Here is a 17521-nt window from a genome sequence, read left to right on the forward strand (position 1 = left end):
AAGGTCCTCTATAGACAGATTGGAGTAGGCTCACATTCACAAGCCCTGGTCCTCAGAGGGAACTTCAGCCACCCTGATAACTGTTGGAAGGAAAGCACAGCAGCGCATACGCAATCCAGGAGGTTCCTGGAACACATTAACGATTACATCCTTCTCCAAGTGACAGCAGAGCCAATGAGGAGAGGTGCCATGCTGGACTTTGTCCTGACCAAGAAAGAGGGGCCCATGGGGAATGTCATGGTCGAGGGCAGCCTTGGCTGCAGTGACCATGAGGTGGCAGAGTCTGGGATCTTTAAGGTGGCTAGGAGAGCACACAGTAAGCTTGCTATCCTGGACTTCAGGAGATAGACTTTGGCCTCTTCAGGGATCTGCTTGGTGGAGTACATTGGGACAAAGCCCTGGAAGGAAGAGGGGCCCATGAAAGTTGGCTAATATCCAAGCGCTACCTCAGCCAAGCTCAGGAGCAACACATCCCGGCAAAGAGGAAGTCAGGCAAAGACAGCAGGAGGCCTGTGTGGATGACCAAGGAGCCTCCTTGTCAATCTCAAAGAGACAAAGGAAGCCTACAGAGGGTGGAAGCAAGGACAGGTATCCTGGGAGGAATTGTCCGAGCAGCCAGGGATCAGGTTAGGAAAGCTAAAGCCCAGGTAGAGGTGAATCTGGCCAGGTGCATCAGGGGCAACAAGAAAGCCTTCTATAGGTATGTGGGTGACAAAAGAAAGACTAGGGAACATATGGGCGCACCCAGGAAGGAACCGGGAGACCTGGTCACCCGGGACATGGAGAAGGCTGAGATACTCAATGCCTCAGTCTTCCCTGGAAAGGGTTCTAACACTGCCATTGTCCTCTCCCAGGCACTTCCCAGCACTCCCCAGCCCCTGCCCAGCTCTGCCCACCTCCCCTACCCTCTCCCCAGGACAGCCCAGCCCAGCAGCCCAGTCTGGACTGGCCCCACAGCACTGCCCGCCGCAGGCTGATGCAGAGCTCTGGGCACTCACCGCACAGCCCCAGCTCCTCCCAAGGGCACAGCAGCTCCTGGGGGGCAGACAAGGAGGTCAGCCTGCCCATCAGCCCCGGGGCTCGTGCTGGCACCGAGGAAACGAGGAAAGAGTCTAGTCACTCTCTGCATCTCCGGAATTCATGTTGTGCGTGATCCCCAGCCCTGACTGAATTTGCCCCCTGCTCTCCCCAGTCAGCCCCATGCCCCAGGACAGCACAGCAGACCTGGCCCTGGGGTCCCCTCAGGCACCTCCTGTGTCTCCCCACTCTCCCCTCCCTGTGCCTGATGAGTCCCTGCTGACTCCCTCGACACTGCAGCGTCCTTGTGCGTGGACACATTGATTCAGTGCTTTATATTGGTGGACTTCACCTTTGAGGGTGTTTCACCTCCGGAGTCTCCATCCGTTCCAGTCCAAGGGCAAGTGTTGAGTCCCTAATCCCGCCTCTCCTCCCCCCTAAAAGATTCATTTCCAGAATGTCCGGTATATGCCATCAGTCCTGTCATACATGAAGAAGACTGAGGAGAGAATGGGAGCTCATGGACCGTCTCCCCTTCCATTGGGTACCAAGAAGAGCGCTTCTAAATCCAGAATATTTGGTGCAGTGGAACCCAATAATACCATCATCTTAGCTCCAGAAACATTGAAAACACAAGGAGAAGAGATTCATTAAAATATTGATTCCTTGAACATGTTCTTGGAAGGAACTTTGGAGGAACAGCCCATCCTTCAGGCACTGCACTTGGGAGGTGACCTTTTATTGAAGAGCTGTTATCTGTCAGGTCACACCTGACACAGTGTCAGGTCAGACACAGCAAGGGTCAGACACAGTAGGATCAAGCCTCAAAAAAAGTAGTATAAACTCAGAAAATTATTTATAAGCAGGATTATCACGAGAGAAAAAAGCAGACTCACAGCCTAAGATAAGCCTTGAGCAATGTGCATGGAAGGGGCAGCAGGTTATTGTCAGTGAAACAGTGTCCATTGGGCCTGTTTGCGCAGGGCATCCTTGAGCTCCTGGTTCCTCATGCTGTAGATGAGGGGGTTCACTGCTGGAGGCACCACTGAGTACAACACTGCCACCACCAAGTCCAGAGATGGGGAGGAGATGGAGAGGGGCTTCAGATGGGCAAACACTCCAGTGCTGAGGAAGAGGGAGACCACGGCCAGGTGAGGGAAGCATGTGGAAAAGGCTTTGTGCCGTCCCTGCTCAGAGGGGATCCTCAGCACCGCCCTCAGGATCTGCACGTAGGACACCACAATGAAAACAAAACACCCAAAGACTAAACAGGCACTAACCACAAGAAGTCCAAATTCCCTGAGGTAGGAGTGTGAGCAGGAGAGCTTGAGGATGTGGGGGATTTCACAGAAGAACTGTGCCATGGCATTGCCCTGGCAGAGGGGCAGTGAAAATGTATTGGCCGTGTGCAGGAGAGAATTGAGGAACCCACTGCCCCAGGCAGCTGCTGCCATGCGGACACAAGCTCTGCTGCCCAGGAGGGTCCCGTAGTGCAGGGGATGGCAGATGGCAACGTAGCGGTCATAGGCCATGACGGTGAGGAGAGAACACTCTGTTGACATAAAAAAGAAAAAGAAAAAGAGCTGGACAGCACAGCCAAAGTAAGAGATATCCTGTGTGTTCCAGAGGGAATTGGCCATGGCTTTGGGGAGAGTGGTGGAGATGCAGCCCAGGTCTATGAGGGAGAGGTTGAGGAGGAAGAAGTACATGGGGGTGTGGAGGTGGTGGTCGCAGGCGATGGCGGTGACGATGAGGCCGTTTCCCAGGAGGGCAGCCAGGTAGATGCCCAGGAAGAGCCCAAAGTGCAAGAGCTGCAGCTCCCGTGTGTCTGCGAATTCCATGAGGAGAAAATAGGTGATGGAGCTGCTTTTGGACATTTGCTGCGTCTGGGCATTGGGACCTATCCAAGGAGGAAAAGACAGTGACAAACTAGGAGAGACTTCTCTGAGGAAATCCCAATGCCATGAGGAGCAGGGCGCTGCCCAGTGGTGGCCGAGGAGTTAGCCCTGCTCTGCAGCAGGGAGTTCATAGGGAGGGTGGTGGCAGGAGCCAGTCCTGGTGTTCTGCTTTGGCTGAGGAACCCACACCTAATGCAGATGGGCTTTTCAACATCTGAACTCTCACTGCTATGGAACAGGGATGGCAGAAGGCAGTTGGAGAGGTTTGGGGTATTTTAAAGCTGCCCCATCTCACCTGGACAGTGTTCTTGGATGTCAGAAACCCTCAGCATTTCTGCTGCCCTCCAGGGGAACAGAGTGAGTGCTGTGAGACATGAGGATTGCCTGGGGCAGAGAGCAGAGTCAGGGGAGATGGTTTGTCCCTCCATCTTGCACCGTCATGAGATGGAGGAGGATTCCCCTCTTCTATTATGCAATCAGATAGTGCTGAGAGCAGAAGGATCCATCTCAGACCACTAAATGTCTCACCCTTTCTCAAGGTCTCAGCACCCCACCTCTAGCCAAGGACACCCACGGCTCATTTCACCCACCCAACAGCATTTCCTCAGTCACAGAGTCTCTGTGTTTCTCTGTGGGGATTTCCGATAACACAAAGGTGCTATGGGACAGGTTGGCATCCTGGAGGGCAGCTCACAGCTTACATGAACACCCAAAGGACTTACCCAATTTTGGGGATCTCAGTGAGAGAAAATGGACTCCTTCCCCACCCCCACGGCCTGCATTGCCCACAGCCCCACAGGTCAGAGGAAAGCTGGGACACTGGTTCCCATGGACACACCGGCAGGAGTGGAAGAAGATCAGTGTGGGACTCTGCAGCTGAAATTCCCATCCCAGGGAGGCTGACAGCAATAAAAAGGTAACTTTAAAGGAGACGTGGAGAAACCAGGAGAAATGCCGTGAGGGTCTGGCTGGGAGAGGCACGGGGAGAGGCAGCCGGGCACTCAGGGCAGCATTACCCTCACCCTGCTGGGCACACCACCACCCAGACACTGATCATGCAGGGCAGGTGCCCTCAGCCCCACCGCTGGGCAGCAGCAATGGGGCACGTGTCAGGAGGGATGCCCCTCGCCTCTCCTGCTGCTCTGCCGGGCACAGAGCTGACTCCCACCCCAGAGCCCATGGCCGTGAGGGCTGAGGGCTGTGCTGGGTGGCTCAGGGAAGGCATCTGCACTGCAGGGGTGGCTGGAGGTGCCCCTATCTCCCCTGCAGCAGGGCTTCCAGGAGCAGCTCCCTCCTTCCCTGCCCATCTCCACTGCCTGGAGCTCTCCCTGCCAGCAGCTCTTTCCCTGCCCCCACATCTCTTCCTTGCCAGTGCTCACAGACCCCATGGCAGCCCCCGTGTGCCCAGCTCTGCCCTGCAGCCTCTGCGTGTGTGCAGGGGCTAAAGGGAAGGTGCCACAGACCCTGGTGAGACTTGAAAGGGGATGCTGGTGCTGTCTGTAGCCCCCGGAGTTGGAAACCGAAGACACAGACTCAGGAAAGCTCCTTATCTCTACACGAACCCTCCTTTGATCTTTCATTTGAAAGTCCTCTTGGACATGTGCCACTGCCCACCCAGCCAACCAAGAGAAGAAACAGCAAAAGAAATTTAACTTCATATTAAGGGAACTCCATCTTGAAAAGTCCCTCCAGGAATGACCAGAGGTCATCTGGAGGTGTAAAGAGCCCTGACCCACACAGCACCCTCTTCAAAGCAGAAGGACATTGCCCAGCCAGGGGTCACTCCTTCCACCCACAGCTTCTCCCCACAGAAGCTACGTGGGAGCTCCCCGGACAGGCGGAGAGCTGACCCTGGCAGGGGGCAGAATCCCTGCTCTGGCACACAGCCCCCGGGGTGCAGGGACCCTGCTGGCAAGGACAGCCCTGCCCACCCCTGCCTGCACACCCACCTTCACAGCCCGTTGACCATTCCTGGGAGAAGGCAGCCGTCATGCTCGTGCCTCTGATGGTGAAGCAGGGAAGCTCCGATTTAGAAAATGTCCTCTTATTCCACAGCAGAGAAGTTATGAGCGTCCTCCTGAAAGATCCCACGGGCTGTGGGAGGTGCCAACTTTTGGAGATCTCTCTGACTACTGCAGCTGCTCTGCTTTGGGAAGAGTTCTCCCCCCATTCGCCCTCAGCATCCTCCCTCTCCAAACTGCCCTTAACCTCTCTCTGCCTCCCTGCTCTGCCCTCGCTGCCTGCAGGCAGTGCCCTCAGCCCTGCTGCGCTGTGCAGAGGAGCTGCTCCTGGGCAGAGCTGTCTCTCTGCAGCGCTGCCCGCTTGCCAGGAGCTTCCTCCGTCCCAGCAGCCCGGCCCGTCTAAGCAGCAGAGGACCCGCTGGGCCTTTCTCTGCCTCCTCCCCGCATTGTCCCAATCCCTCGAGGTGTCCCTGCGCCTCCAGGGCTGACAGCTCCTCCAAGGCAGCAGGGTCTCCCCTGGGTAGCAGAGTTTGAAGCAGAATGAAGTCATCGGTGACTGTCTCTTTCTGAACCCTGGACGGACTGATTCCTGCAGTGGGAATTGTCTTCCAGGCTGTACGGACCTACAGGAGGCGTCCGTGTTCCCCTCTGGAAACCCCCATTCCTGCCCCATTGCCAGGCAGGGCACGGAGGCAGTGACATGCCAGGGATCATTTCCACCAGTGCAGGGCAGGGATTGAGCCAAGTCAATGAGGCATCTCAGCTCTCAGCAGTGTTTCTGAGGCCGGAGGGACATTCAGCTTCTCCAGTGCACCCCACAGACCCACCAGAGGGAGGATTCCTCTTGCCTCAGCTCAGCTGCCCAAAATCAGAGTGAGCTCCTTCTCTGAGCTGCCCTGTGAGTAATGGAGACAGAGGCCAGGAGGGAGCTTTTCCGATGCAAACACCGGGTGACATCTGAGGTGCCAGAGGTGGTTCAGGACATGTACAGAGAACTGCAAGTTCTAATGGAGCACTTTTGAGAGACAGGGCAGCATCCGTGTGCACTGGTGGGGAATCCCTTTGGCCAGAAGAAAACATAGAAGATCACAGAATCACAGGATCACAGAATCACAGAATGGTAGGGGTTGGAAGGAACTCTTGGAGATTGTCTAGTGCAACCCCCCTGCGAAAGCAGGGTCCCCTACAGCAGGCTGGACAGCAATGCAGACAGGCGGCTTTTGAATATCTCCACAGAAGGAGACACCTCAGCCTCTCTGGACAGCCTCTTCCAGATCTTTGGTACCCTCAAAGTAACGACGTTTTTCCTTGTGTTCAGATGGAATTTCCTGTGTTCCAGTTTGTGCCCGTTTCCCCTTGTCCTGTCACTGGGCAGCACAGAAAAGAGTCTGGCCCCATCGTCTTGACACCCGTCCTTTAGATACTGATAAGCATTGAGGAGATCCCCTCTCAGCCTTCTCTTCTCCAGGCTAAATGTACCCACCTCTCAGCTGATTCTCATGAGAGGTGCTCCAGTCCCCTGAACATCTTTGTAGCCCTCTACTGGACTCTTTCCAGTGGTTCCCTGTCTTTCTTGAACTGGACACAGTACTCCAGATGTGGCTTCACCACGGCAGAGCAGAGGGGAAGGATGGCCTCCCTCCACCTGCTGGCCACGCTCTTTTGTAATGCACCCCAGGAGACTATAGGCCTTCTTCGCCACCAGGGCACATTGCTGGCTTATGGTCAACTTATTGTCCTCTAGGCCTTCCAGGTCCCTCTCAGCAAAGCTGCATTGCAGCAGGTGAACCCCCAACCTTTACTGGTGCATGGCATTTTTCCTCACCAGGTGCAGGACTCTACATTTGCCCTCGTTGAACTTCATTATGTTCCTCTCCACCCAGCTTTCCAGCCTTTCCAGGTCTCGCTGACTGGCCTGCTGTTTCCTGGGTCCTCCTTCCTGCCCTTTTTGAAGACTGGCATGACTTTGGCTCTCCTCCAGTCCTCAGGCACCTCTCCTGTCCCTCGTGACCATTCAAAGATGATGGAGAGCACCTTTGCAATAACATCTGCCAGGTCCCTCAACACCCCTGGGTTCATCCCATCAGGGCGGTGGGTGTCAAGTTTGCCTAAGTGATCTCTAACCCGATCCTCCTCAACCAAGGGAAAGTCCTCCTTTTTCCAGACTCTCTCTTCGCTCCTGGGTCTGGGATTGCTGAGGGCCGGCCTTAGCAGTAAAGGCTGAAGCAAAGAAGGCATTCAGTAACTGCACCTTCTTTGCATCTTCCGTCACCAGGGCACCCACCTCATTCAGTAGCAGGCCCACATTTTCCCTGGTCTGCCTTTTACTACTGATGTGCTTGGAGAAGCCCTTCTTATTGTCCTTGACATCCCTGGCCAGGTTTAATTCCAAGTGCGCTTCAGCCTTCCTCGTTGCATCCCTACATACTCTCGCAATGTTTATATACTCCTCCCAAGTCGCCACTCCCTTTTTCCACATTCTGTAAACTTCTCTCTCACGCCTGAGTTTTTCCAGAAGGTCCTTGCTTGTCCATGCAGCTTTCCTGCCTCCTCTGCCTGATTTATTACTCATAGGCATGCACTGATGTTGAGCTTGGAGGAAGTGGAGCTTTTCTATTAATCAGCTCTCCTGCACCCCCCTTCCTGTAACAGCCTTTATCCGTGGGATTCCTCCAAGTATGTCTTTGAAGTGTCCAAAGGCAGCTCTCCTGAAGTCCGGGCTTCTAATTCTATTTTTTGCCCTGCTTCTTCCACACAGGATTCAGAACTCCACCATCTCATGGTCACTGCAGCCAAGGCTACCCCAGCCTTCACATCCCCAACTAGTCCTTCTTTATTTGTCAGTAAAATGCCCAGCATTGCACCTCTCCTCATTGGTTTCCCCACCAACTGTGTCAGAAAGTTCTCATCATTGCTCTGCAGAAACCTCCGGGACTGTGTGTGCCTGGCTGTGTTGTTTCCAGCAAATATCGGGGTGGCTGAGGTCCCCCGTGAGAACCAGGGCCTGTGACCATGAGGCTATTTCCAGCTGTCTGTAGAAGGCCTCATCAACTTCCTCTTCCTGATCTGGTGGTCTGTAGTAAACACCCACAGCAGTCTCTTCCACATCTCCTGTCCCTTAATTCTTAATGATAAGGTCTCAACACGTTCTTCATCCAGCTGCAAGCAGAGCTCAAGACATTCCAGTTGTGCTCTCTTGTAGAAAGCAACTCCACCACCTCCCCCTGCTGGCCATCTTCCCAAAAAAGTGCATAGCCATCTGTGACAGCATTCCAGTCCTGCGAGCTATCCCACCATGTCTCTGTAATTGCAATGAGACCATGGCCCTGTGACCGCACACAGATCTGTGGTTCTTCCTGTTCATTCCCCACGCTGCGTGTGTACAGGCATTTCAGAGAGGTCATCGAGCATGCAGGGTTCCCTGGAGGAGAGCGAGAGGATCCATCACAGTCATGCACACCCTGGAGGTGGTTGGCGTTCTGGATATCACCTTGGGAGTCCGCCAAGGAATATTTGTCACTGCTCTGATTGGCCGTGGTTATTGCCCAGCTGGATGTGACAGTTTCAAGCCCGCCTCACCAAGCTGGCCAGCCTGCTGCCAAAGACTCCCTTGCCTCTTCTAGACAGGTGGATCCCATCCCTCTCTAAAAGACCATGTTCATATTTTATTGTCATAAAGCAAAAACCCTCATGATAGCACCAGCCACGTAGCCCGGATTTGACATGCATTATGCGTCCGTTTCTGGCTGCTCCCTTCTCTACCTGGTAAAACAGAGGAAAAGACTTCTATGTAGTATAAATCGACCCTCTTTTGCCTTAAAACCTCTACCCATTGCCCTGTCACAGCAGGCACTGCCCAAAGGGCAATGATGCCACGCTTGGTTTGTTCCTGCGAGCTGTCAGCAGGCAGTGCTTGGATCCAGGCACTGCTGCCTGCTACAGGGCCTGCACACCCTCATCCCACAGGCAGAGCATTCAGTGGGGTCTCTCGGGGGTGTCCCATCCCAGCTTCTGCCTCCCCTCCTGCTTGGAACCACCCAGGCTGCCCCTCCTTCCCTTTGAGAGGCCACCGTGCCCAGTGCCCAGAATCAGCGACTCTGTGACATCAGCCCCGGGAACAAGGGCACCGCAGGCACTGTGAGGACTGTGGGCACTACGTCAGCTGCTGCACTGGTTGTGACAACCCCTCAGCTCTTGTGGCTGCCACGTGCCGCCGCTGACAGTGATGAATGTGCTCCCTGGCCTCGTCCTGCTAGCCCTGTGCTGGGCTGTGAACAGCACATGGGCAGCAGTGGGTAAGGTGCCCGAGGTTCTGGGAGGGAGTTTGAGCAATTCTTAGGGGCTTCACTGGAGGTCCCGCTTGTCCCCTGTGGCCACTCCACAGCTTCCCAAACCCAATGTGGGAGCCTCAGACCCTTGCCAGCACCCAGGCTGCTGGCCCATCTCAGCTGTGAGGCTCAACCAGAAACAGAGGCAGGCATACGCATGCCCCACAGGGTTCCCTGGCCCTACTGTCCATGCAAGACCTTGTGGGGAGGGGAGATGGCTGACCTTCAGCCTGAACCGCAGCAAGCCATCGAGAAGGGCAGTCAAGAGTTCCTAGTGAAAGAGGGACCTGCAGGCTCTGGCCCATGGGTTCCAGCTATGGCACGTCGCATGTGGTGGGCGGCACTGATGCCCGGCCAGGCATCTGGCCCTGGATCATCAGCATCCAGCCTGGAGAAGAGAAAGCTCTTTGGGAGACCTTATAGTGGCCTTCCAGTATCTGAAGGGGGGCAACAGGAAAGCTGGGGAGGGACTTTTCACAAGGGCAAGTAGGGACAGCACAAGGGGATTGCTTTCAAACTGGAAGAGGGGAGATTTAGAATAGATATTTGGAAAAAAATATCACTGTGAGTGTGGTGAGACAGTGGCCCAGGTTGCCCAGGGAAGCTGTGGCTGCCCCATCCCTAGAGGTGTTCAAGGCCAGGTTGCATGGGGCTTGGAGCAACCTGGTCTAGTGGGATGTGTCCCTGCCCAGGGCAGGGGGGTTGGGACTTAGTGATCTTTAATTTCCTTTCATATCTAAACTATTCTAGGAGTCTATGATTCTACCATTCTACTCACACTGCTCAAGCTGCACCATCTATTTGATGCTGTGCACTTCCCATACTGCCTCTACAGGGGCAAACACTCACAGAATTTTGCTGCCTCAACCAGATTAAACATTTTCATGGTGTTTTCCGTATGCTCCAAATCCAGATTTACTGCACTTCAGTGTTCCATTGGTTCGGAGTGTCCAGAGAGCCAGACCAAAAGCTGCATGACGTGTCATTGCAGTCACCACCATCACCCACGAACCTTCCACTTCAACAGCAACGCGTGGCCCTAAGTTTACAGAACACAGAATGAAGTTGATATGAGGCAGTTCCTCCAGACAGCTTCCCAGAGAAAACTCTGTTTGAGTCCAGCCAAGGGAGTGTCAGGGACAATTCCTTGAGGCAGCCAACCAAATATTAAATGAACACAAGTTATTTGTTGACAGAATTCCATGTGCAAGATCAAGGACTGCCTTCAGTCCAACAGTACAGTTCCCTTATTCTTACTGCGGTTTGGAGCACACTGGCCATTGCAGCAAACAATAGACGCTCTCCCCTACCCCTCTCTCCATGGACAGGAAGAAGAGAAAAATACTTATGAACTTAGAAGAAAGTCTGGTACTTTAACACAATATTAATAACAAAATAAAAAAGAAATAATGACATACATACTGAACTGGATCAAAATCCCAGGATGATAATCACGTCACCAGCAGGCCTGGGGAAAGTCCCCAGCTCAACTCTGGGATGGATGAGAACTGCATTCAGGAATGCACAGATAGCAATCAAAGGCAGACAAACAACCAGAAACCTCCCAAGACAACAGCCATTGAAGGAAAAAACCTGACCCTTTGATCCCTCAGCTTTTATACTGAGCATGAAACAGATGGGATGAATTACCCTGATGGTCAATTTGGGGTCACCTGTCCTGGCCCCTCCTCCAGACAGGTGCGACTCCTCTATGCTCTTCTGCTTCTGACCTTCCAATGGGGCAAAGAACCAAGTCAGCTGGCCTTGGGGGTTATACCAATAAGTATGAGAAAGAGAATTCTGCAGACCATTCCTCGGCATACATTACAACTAATCAGGCTTGATCGCTCTGAACAGTGTCACCACAATATGCTGTTAATTTCAGAGAGTTCAGTTAGTTCGAAGAGGCTCAGCTGCAAAGTAAAGTTGCTGAACAGAAGAGGGGTTCTGTTTCACCTCAAACCAGCACAGGTGGGCTGTTCTTTTGGGAGGGTATGAGGAGAAGAAAAGAGAAGCACTTGTGATTTCAGGGAATGACAAGAGAAGCAAAGGATGCTGTTGGCTGTCTTTACTGAGGGCTCCTGTTGTACCAAATGAAACCCAAAGACCACCAGAGCCTTTCCTGTGGAGCTGCTACCCAGCCGCACAGCCCCTGCCCTCTGCCATTGACAGCGATGGAGTCACTGCAAAGGTGCAGTAGAAGAAATGAAACAGTTTGTGGTGCTGCAATGGATGGGCACATAGTTCTCAGTACAGACAGGCTGGAAGGCTCAGGGGTGGGGTTCCCTCTTGTGGCTCCATCTCTGGAGACAGAGGAGCATTAGGAGGGCTTTGGAAGAAGCTGCACAGGTTATGGGGAACTCATTGGCAAAAGCTCAGAAAAACATGGCTTTGTGTTTGAAGAATTAGTGAAGACAGAGAGTCATGAGTAAAGCTTGGGCCAGCACGGGGTGGGAGTGAGGTGGGGAAGCAGGGGTGGTGGTTGAAATCTGTAGAGAAACAGGCACAGGCAGAGGAAAGTGTAGGACAGCCTGTGGTCAGCATGCACGACATCCCCCCCACCCCGCCCCAGCAGAACTGAAATCCTTGTCCTTTCCACAATGGCTGTGGACTCTTCCACTGGAACCCCTGAGAGAACTCCAGTTCCTCACAGACACACTGCTTCGCTGCCTCTTCACCCACCCTCCAGACAGCCCGAGACGTTTCCTACACACACTCCCTCATCTCACCGCTCCAAGGAAGAGCCCTGAGCATCCCTTGAAGGAAGAAGTCCCCATTGCCAGGGTGTGGGGGTCAGCGCTTGAATATCCTGCTTGATGAGACACGGCAAGGGCTTTCACAGACACTTTCACATTTCATTTCCAACTGGAAGCAGTGCCTCTGGCTTTCTGCTTCAGGGACAGTCAGGGATGGCCCTCAGTGGGGACCGCTGACGCCCTCAGAACCTTGGAGGCTGACTTGCACTGCTCTAGAGACCACTTCAATCCACCCTCAGTACCTGCAGTTCAGGAACTGGGCACCAGAGGGCTCATTAACATGCAAAATGCCATAACGAGCAATGGCTCTGGGCATAATTTTCTTATTATACAATTCTGCTGTGGTTAATTAGAGAGATTTCAGAAGTTAAAAGGTTTCAATAGTAAATAATGAGAAGAAAGGATTTATTTTTCTTACTTTTTTTTTATTTGTCTGCTTAATTTCTCTGTCTATTGATATCAGCAATTTCAAATGACACTGAAACTGGACCTCTCCAAACAGAGTCTGACTGAGTAGGGCAGTCAAGACCCTGTATGTCAGACACTCTGTGGGCAGCCTTTGTCCTCACCTCCAACCCCGCCTTTCTCTCATCAGCCACCTGGGACTTACACCACCTTTCCTCAAATCTCAGCTTTCTCTGCTACACTCTGGAGTTGCAGGTTTCAGCCCTTTGGCACCAGTTTCCACCTGTTTCACTTGGGGAATGAACTGCACCCAGACACAGAATTTTCTTTGCAGCCCAAAAACAAGCCCAAAGGAAGGCATGGTTGAATAGAAAAATAAAATATACAAAATGCAAAATACACTCCTCTGCTGTACATTAAGTCCACCTTACCTCCGCTGAAGTCCACTCTCCACAGTGGATAGCCTTAGACCAAAGGAAAACACATTTTTGTGCCAAACTGGGATCCCACGAACACCAAAGCACTCCCTGCCCTGGACTCGGTTCACATGGGCTCACAGCGAGTCACACGCTAAGGTCACGAGCTCCCTCCATTCACAGAGGGAAGCAAAGAGACAAAGTGAACGGCATGCTCTTTTGAAGGGGTCTGGGTTACGGGAACATCTCCAAGCAGACTCTGCAACATCCGCACCCACTCCTTGCCCATCCTCCTCCAGCGATGGACAGCTTGGGTGCAATTGTCCAGGCTTCCTTTTCTCCCGGAGGGAGAGAAATCAGTTGTCTCAGCTGAGATGCTTTGGCCTACCTTGACTGTCCACCAGCTCCAGCTCCACAACTACCACTTGTAAAAAGTCCCTCTCCAGCTTTCCTTTAGGCCCCCTTCAGCTACTCGGTCTGCTATAAGGTCTCCCGGAGTCTTCTCTTCTCCAGGCTCAACAACCCCAACTCTCTCAGCCTGTCCTCACAGCAGAGGTGCTCCACCCCTCTGATCACCTTTGTGGCCTCCTCTTTTCCCACTCCAACAGATCCATGTCCTCCTTATGCTGGGGCCCAGCAGCTGGATGAAGCACTGCGGGGTCTCCCCAGAGTGAGTAGAGGGGCAGAACCACCTCCCTCGCCCTGCTCGCCATGCTACTGGTGATGCAGCCCAGGATGCGGTTGACATTTTTGGGCTGCCAGCACACATTGCAAGCTCATCTTGAATTTCTCATCCACCAGCACCTCCAAGTCCTTTTTCTCAGGGCTGCTCTCAAGCCATTCTTCACCCAGCCTGGATTTGTTCACAGGATTGCCCTGACCCACATGCAGGACCTTGCCCTTGGCATAATAGAACTTCACGAGGTTTGCACAGGCCCACCTCTCAAGCCTGTCCGGGTCCCTCTGGATGGCATTCCTCCCCTCCAGAATGTCGACCGCTCCACACAGCTTGGTGCCATTGGCAAACTTGCTGAGGGTGCACTCCATCCCAACATCCATGTCACCAACAATGATGTTAAACAGCACCAGACCCAATACGGACCTCTGAGGAACGCCACTCGTCACTGCCCACCATTTGGACAGGGAGACCTTGACCACAACTCTAATTTTCTTTCCAGTGGCTGCTGTGTTTCAGATTTGGTAGGAAAAGAATGTCAGTAATGCATATTGTTTTAGTTGTTGCTAGGTGTTGTTCATATTTTTCAAGGACTTTTTTTTCAGCTTTCTGTAGAAGCTCAAAGGGGCCGAGAGAGAATGATGGAATGGGCAATGAAATATTCCATTCCACAGAAGTCATGCTCAGTATTTGGATGGGTTTAACCAGGGGGCGGGTACGTGCAAACGCTGCTCGGGAAGGCACCAATTCACTGAGTGGTGACAGTGACTTGTATTGTCATTAGTAGCAGTAGTAATATTGTTGTTGCTGTTGTTGTTGTTTTCCTTTTCTGTTATTGTTCTATTAAGCTCTCTTTACCTCAACGCATGACTTTGGGTGTTTTTTTTTTTGTTTGCTTATTTGTTTTATTTCCCTTTCCACTCTTTTTCACCCTCTTCTCCCTTTCCTCCTGGGGGAAGGGGGAGAACTGCACCGGTGGGTGCATGGTCCTAGCTGCTGGCTGGGGTTAAACCACGACACCTGTGCTGAGGGCTCCAGAGCTGGAGGCAGCACTCCATGTGGGGTCCCATGAGAGCAGAATAGAGGGGCAGAACCACCTCCCTTTCCCTGCTGGCCATGCTTCTTTTGATGGAACCGAAGACACGGCTGGATTTCTGGGCTGTGAGTGCACATTGTCAGCTCATGTCCAGCTTTTCATTGCCCCATACCCCCGGGTCCTCCTCAGCGGGGCTGCTCTCAATCCCTTCATCCCCCCGACCTATACTGATATGGGAGGTTGCCCCAACCCATGTGCAGGACCCCGCACTTGGCCTTGTTGAACTTCATGAGGTTCAAATGGGCCCACTTCTCCATCTTGTCCAGGTCCCTCTGGATGCCATCCCATCCCTCAGGCAAGTCAACAGCACCACTCAACTTGGTGTCTCCATCTTGGGTGATTTCTCACTTTGTGGGGCTCCATTCCGTGCCTACCCCAGGCAAATGCTGCTTGTGGAGAGCCCAGGGGATCTCCAGGAAACTCCATTTCCCCCTTGAGAATAAAGTTGTCTGTCACGGCTTGTATGTGACAACCTTGGCTATGTCACTCAGTGACCAGCCATTGCTTCCACTGTCACTACATGCTGACGAGTGAGTCCTAAATCCAATCCTCGAGCTCTAAAAGAACCCAAAAGCAACAGTCCTTTTGGGGATGCCATTGCTCAAGCCTTCTCCTGAGACCAGCTTTAGAAGTAAGGACCAGTGTTTCTGCATAGCACAAAGTAGATCCCATTTTGTTATAGGGATGCTGTGAGAGTTTCAGTCCTGACCTGGTGTTAGACACTGTTATAGAGGCACCAGTGGAGAGATAGTGGGTTAATGCCTCTTTTGAAGTGGAAGGCATCGAAACCTTTCTGCAGGAAAAATCTAAAAAAAAAAGTAAGAATGAAAGTAAGAATGAAGAGAAGAAAGAGAGCTCAGGACTGGCGTAGAACATCCTATGAGTCATCTGTGGAGAGAGATGGTAATTTTACTGCTGCTTAGAAGGTGACCATGAAATCAGTTTCTGAATGGAATCTTTGAGCTCCTGGTTCCTCATGCTGTAGAGGAGGGGGTTCACTGCTGGAGTCACCACCGAGTACAGAAATGACACAACCAGGTCCAGAGATGGGGAGGAGATGTTGGGGGGCTTCAGGTGGGCAAACACTCCAGTGATGATAAAGAGGGAGACCACAGCCAGGTGAGGGACACACGTGGAAAAGGCTTTGTGCCGTCCTTGCTCTGAGGGGATCCTCAGCACCGCCCTCAGGATCTGCACATAGGACACCACAATGAAAACAAAACACCCCAATGCTAACCAGGCACTGACCACAAGAAGCCCAACTTCCCTGAGGTAGGAGTGTGAGCAGGAGAGCTTGAGGATGTGGGGGACTTCACAGAAGAACTGGTCGAGGGCATTGCCCTGGCAGAGGGGCAGTGAAAATGTATTGGCCGTGTGCAGGAGAGAATTGAGGAACCCACTGCCCCAGGCAGCTGCTGCCATGTGGACACAAGCTCTGCTGCCCAGGAGGGTCCCGTAGTGCAGGGGATGGCAGATGGCAATGTAGCGGTCATAGGCCATGACAGTGAGAAGAGAAAACTCCGCTCCGAGCAAGAAGAAAAGCAGAAATACCTGTGCAGCACATCCTAAAAAGGAGATGTCCCTTGTGTCCCAGAGGGAATTGACCATGGCTTTGGGGAGAGTGGTGGAGATGGAGCCCAGGTCGAGGAGGGAGAGGTTGAGGAGGAAGAAGTACATGGGGGTGTGGAGGCGGTGGTCGCAGGTGATGGCAGTGATGATGAGGCCGTTTCCCAGGAGGGCAGCCAGGTAGATGCCCAGGAAGAGCCAGAAGGTTAAGAGCTGCAGCTCCCATGTGTCTGCAAATGCCAGGAGGAGGAAGTGGGTGATGGAGCTGCCATTGGGCATTTTCTTCTTCTGGGCACAGGGACCTTTTCAAAATGTAAAGACAGTGACAAGTTAGGGTAGAATTCATAGAATCATAGAATGGTTTATGTTGGAAGGGACCTTGAAGATCACTGAGTTGCAACCCCCTTGCCATGGGCAGGGACACCTCCAACCACACCAGGTTGCTCAAAGCTCCATCCAGCCTGGCCTTGAACACCTCCAGGGTTGGAGCTTCCGCAACTTCTTTGGGACACCTGCTCCAGTGCCTTAACACCATAAAAGTGAAAAATTTCTTCCTAATATAAATCTACCTTCTTCCAGTTGAAAGCCATTCCCCCTCAGCCTGTCACTACATGCCCCTGTAAAATGTCCTTCCCCAGCTCTCCTGTAGCCCCTTTAGTTACTGGAGGGCCGCAGTAAGTTCTCCATGGAACCGTCTCTTCTCCAGGCTGAGAAACTCTAACTCTCCCAGCCTGTCCTCATCGGAGAGGGCCTCCAGCCCTCTGATCATCTTTGTGGCCATCCTCTGGACCCACTCCAACAGGCCCATGCCCTTCTTTTGTTTGGGGCTCCAGAGCTGGAATTCTCTGAGTATAATCTATTCAATTTCTCATAAAACACCCCCAAACCACTTTTACCTTTCCAGGAAGACCTTTTGTGAGCTGAGATTGGTGCTGTCTGAGGGTGCCCCAGAGAACAGGAGGTTCTGCTGTTGGCTCTGCAGGACTTAGACACGCCCTACAGCAAAAGGAAAATAGGAACTTGGGGTGATCTCAGATTAAATCCACTTTTGATAGCAAAGAGCTGTTCAGCATTGTGGCTCCCAATGCACCCGGCTGCAGAGCAGAGCTGTGGGGATTTTGTTGTGTTCGTACTGTTTTAGTTGCCCCAACACACCTTGGGAGTGTTTTTAAGACAGAAATCCTGCTGCGCCTTGTGGGTCCTGAGACACAAACGGGCTGTCATTGCAGGGGGTTGACTAGGTGACCCGTAAAGGCCCCTTCCAACCACACCATTCTAGGAGTCTACGATTCTGTGGCACTGGTGAGAGCAGAGGAATGTGCCTTCTAAGTGCATCTCTCTAAAGCCCTCAGCCCCTCTAATCGTACCTGAGGAAGACCTCAGCTCTGCCCTCCCAGCCAGG

At 52.8% G+C, this 17521-nt stretch overlaps 2 protein-coding genes across 2 annotated transcripts in view; both read right to left on the reverse strand.

Moving 5' to 3' along the window:
• LOC309684387 (olfactory receptor 14A16-like) overlaps positions 1-17521 on the reverse strand; it is a gene marked incomplete at both ends in the record, with an annotated part of 210076 nt that overhangs the window by 15657 nt on the left and 176898 nt on the right. The window lies entirely within an intron of this gene.
• Positions 1965-16398, reverse strand: LOC309684391 (olfactory receptor 14I1-like; the record flags this gene model as incomplete). The annotated part of the gene is made up of 2 exons (XM_082500315.1): positions 1965-2600; positions 16105-16398. The coding sequence occupies 2 exons, from the start codon at positions 16396-16398 to the stop codon at positions 1965-1967; spliced, it is 930 nt and encodes a 309-aa protein (XP_082356441.1).

The sequence above is a fragment of the Vanellus vanellus genome (genome assembly GCF_965231255.1).
Source record: "Vanellus vanellus genome assembly, contig: HAP1_SCAFFOLD_70, whole genome shotgun sequence".
NCBI lineage: Eukaryota > Metazoa > Chordata > Aves > Charadriiformes > Charadriidae > Vanellus > Vanellus vanellus.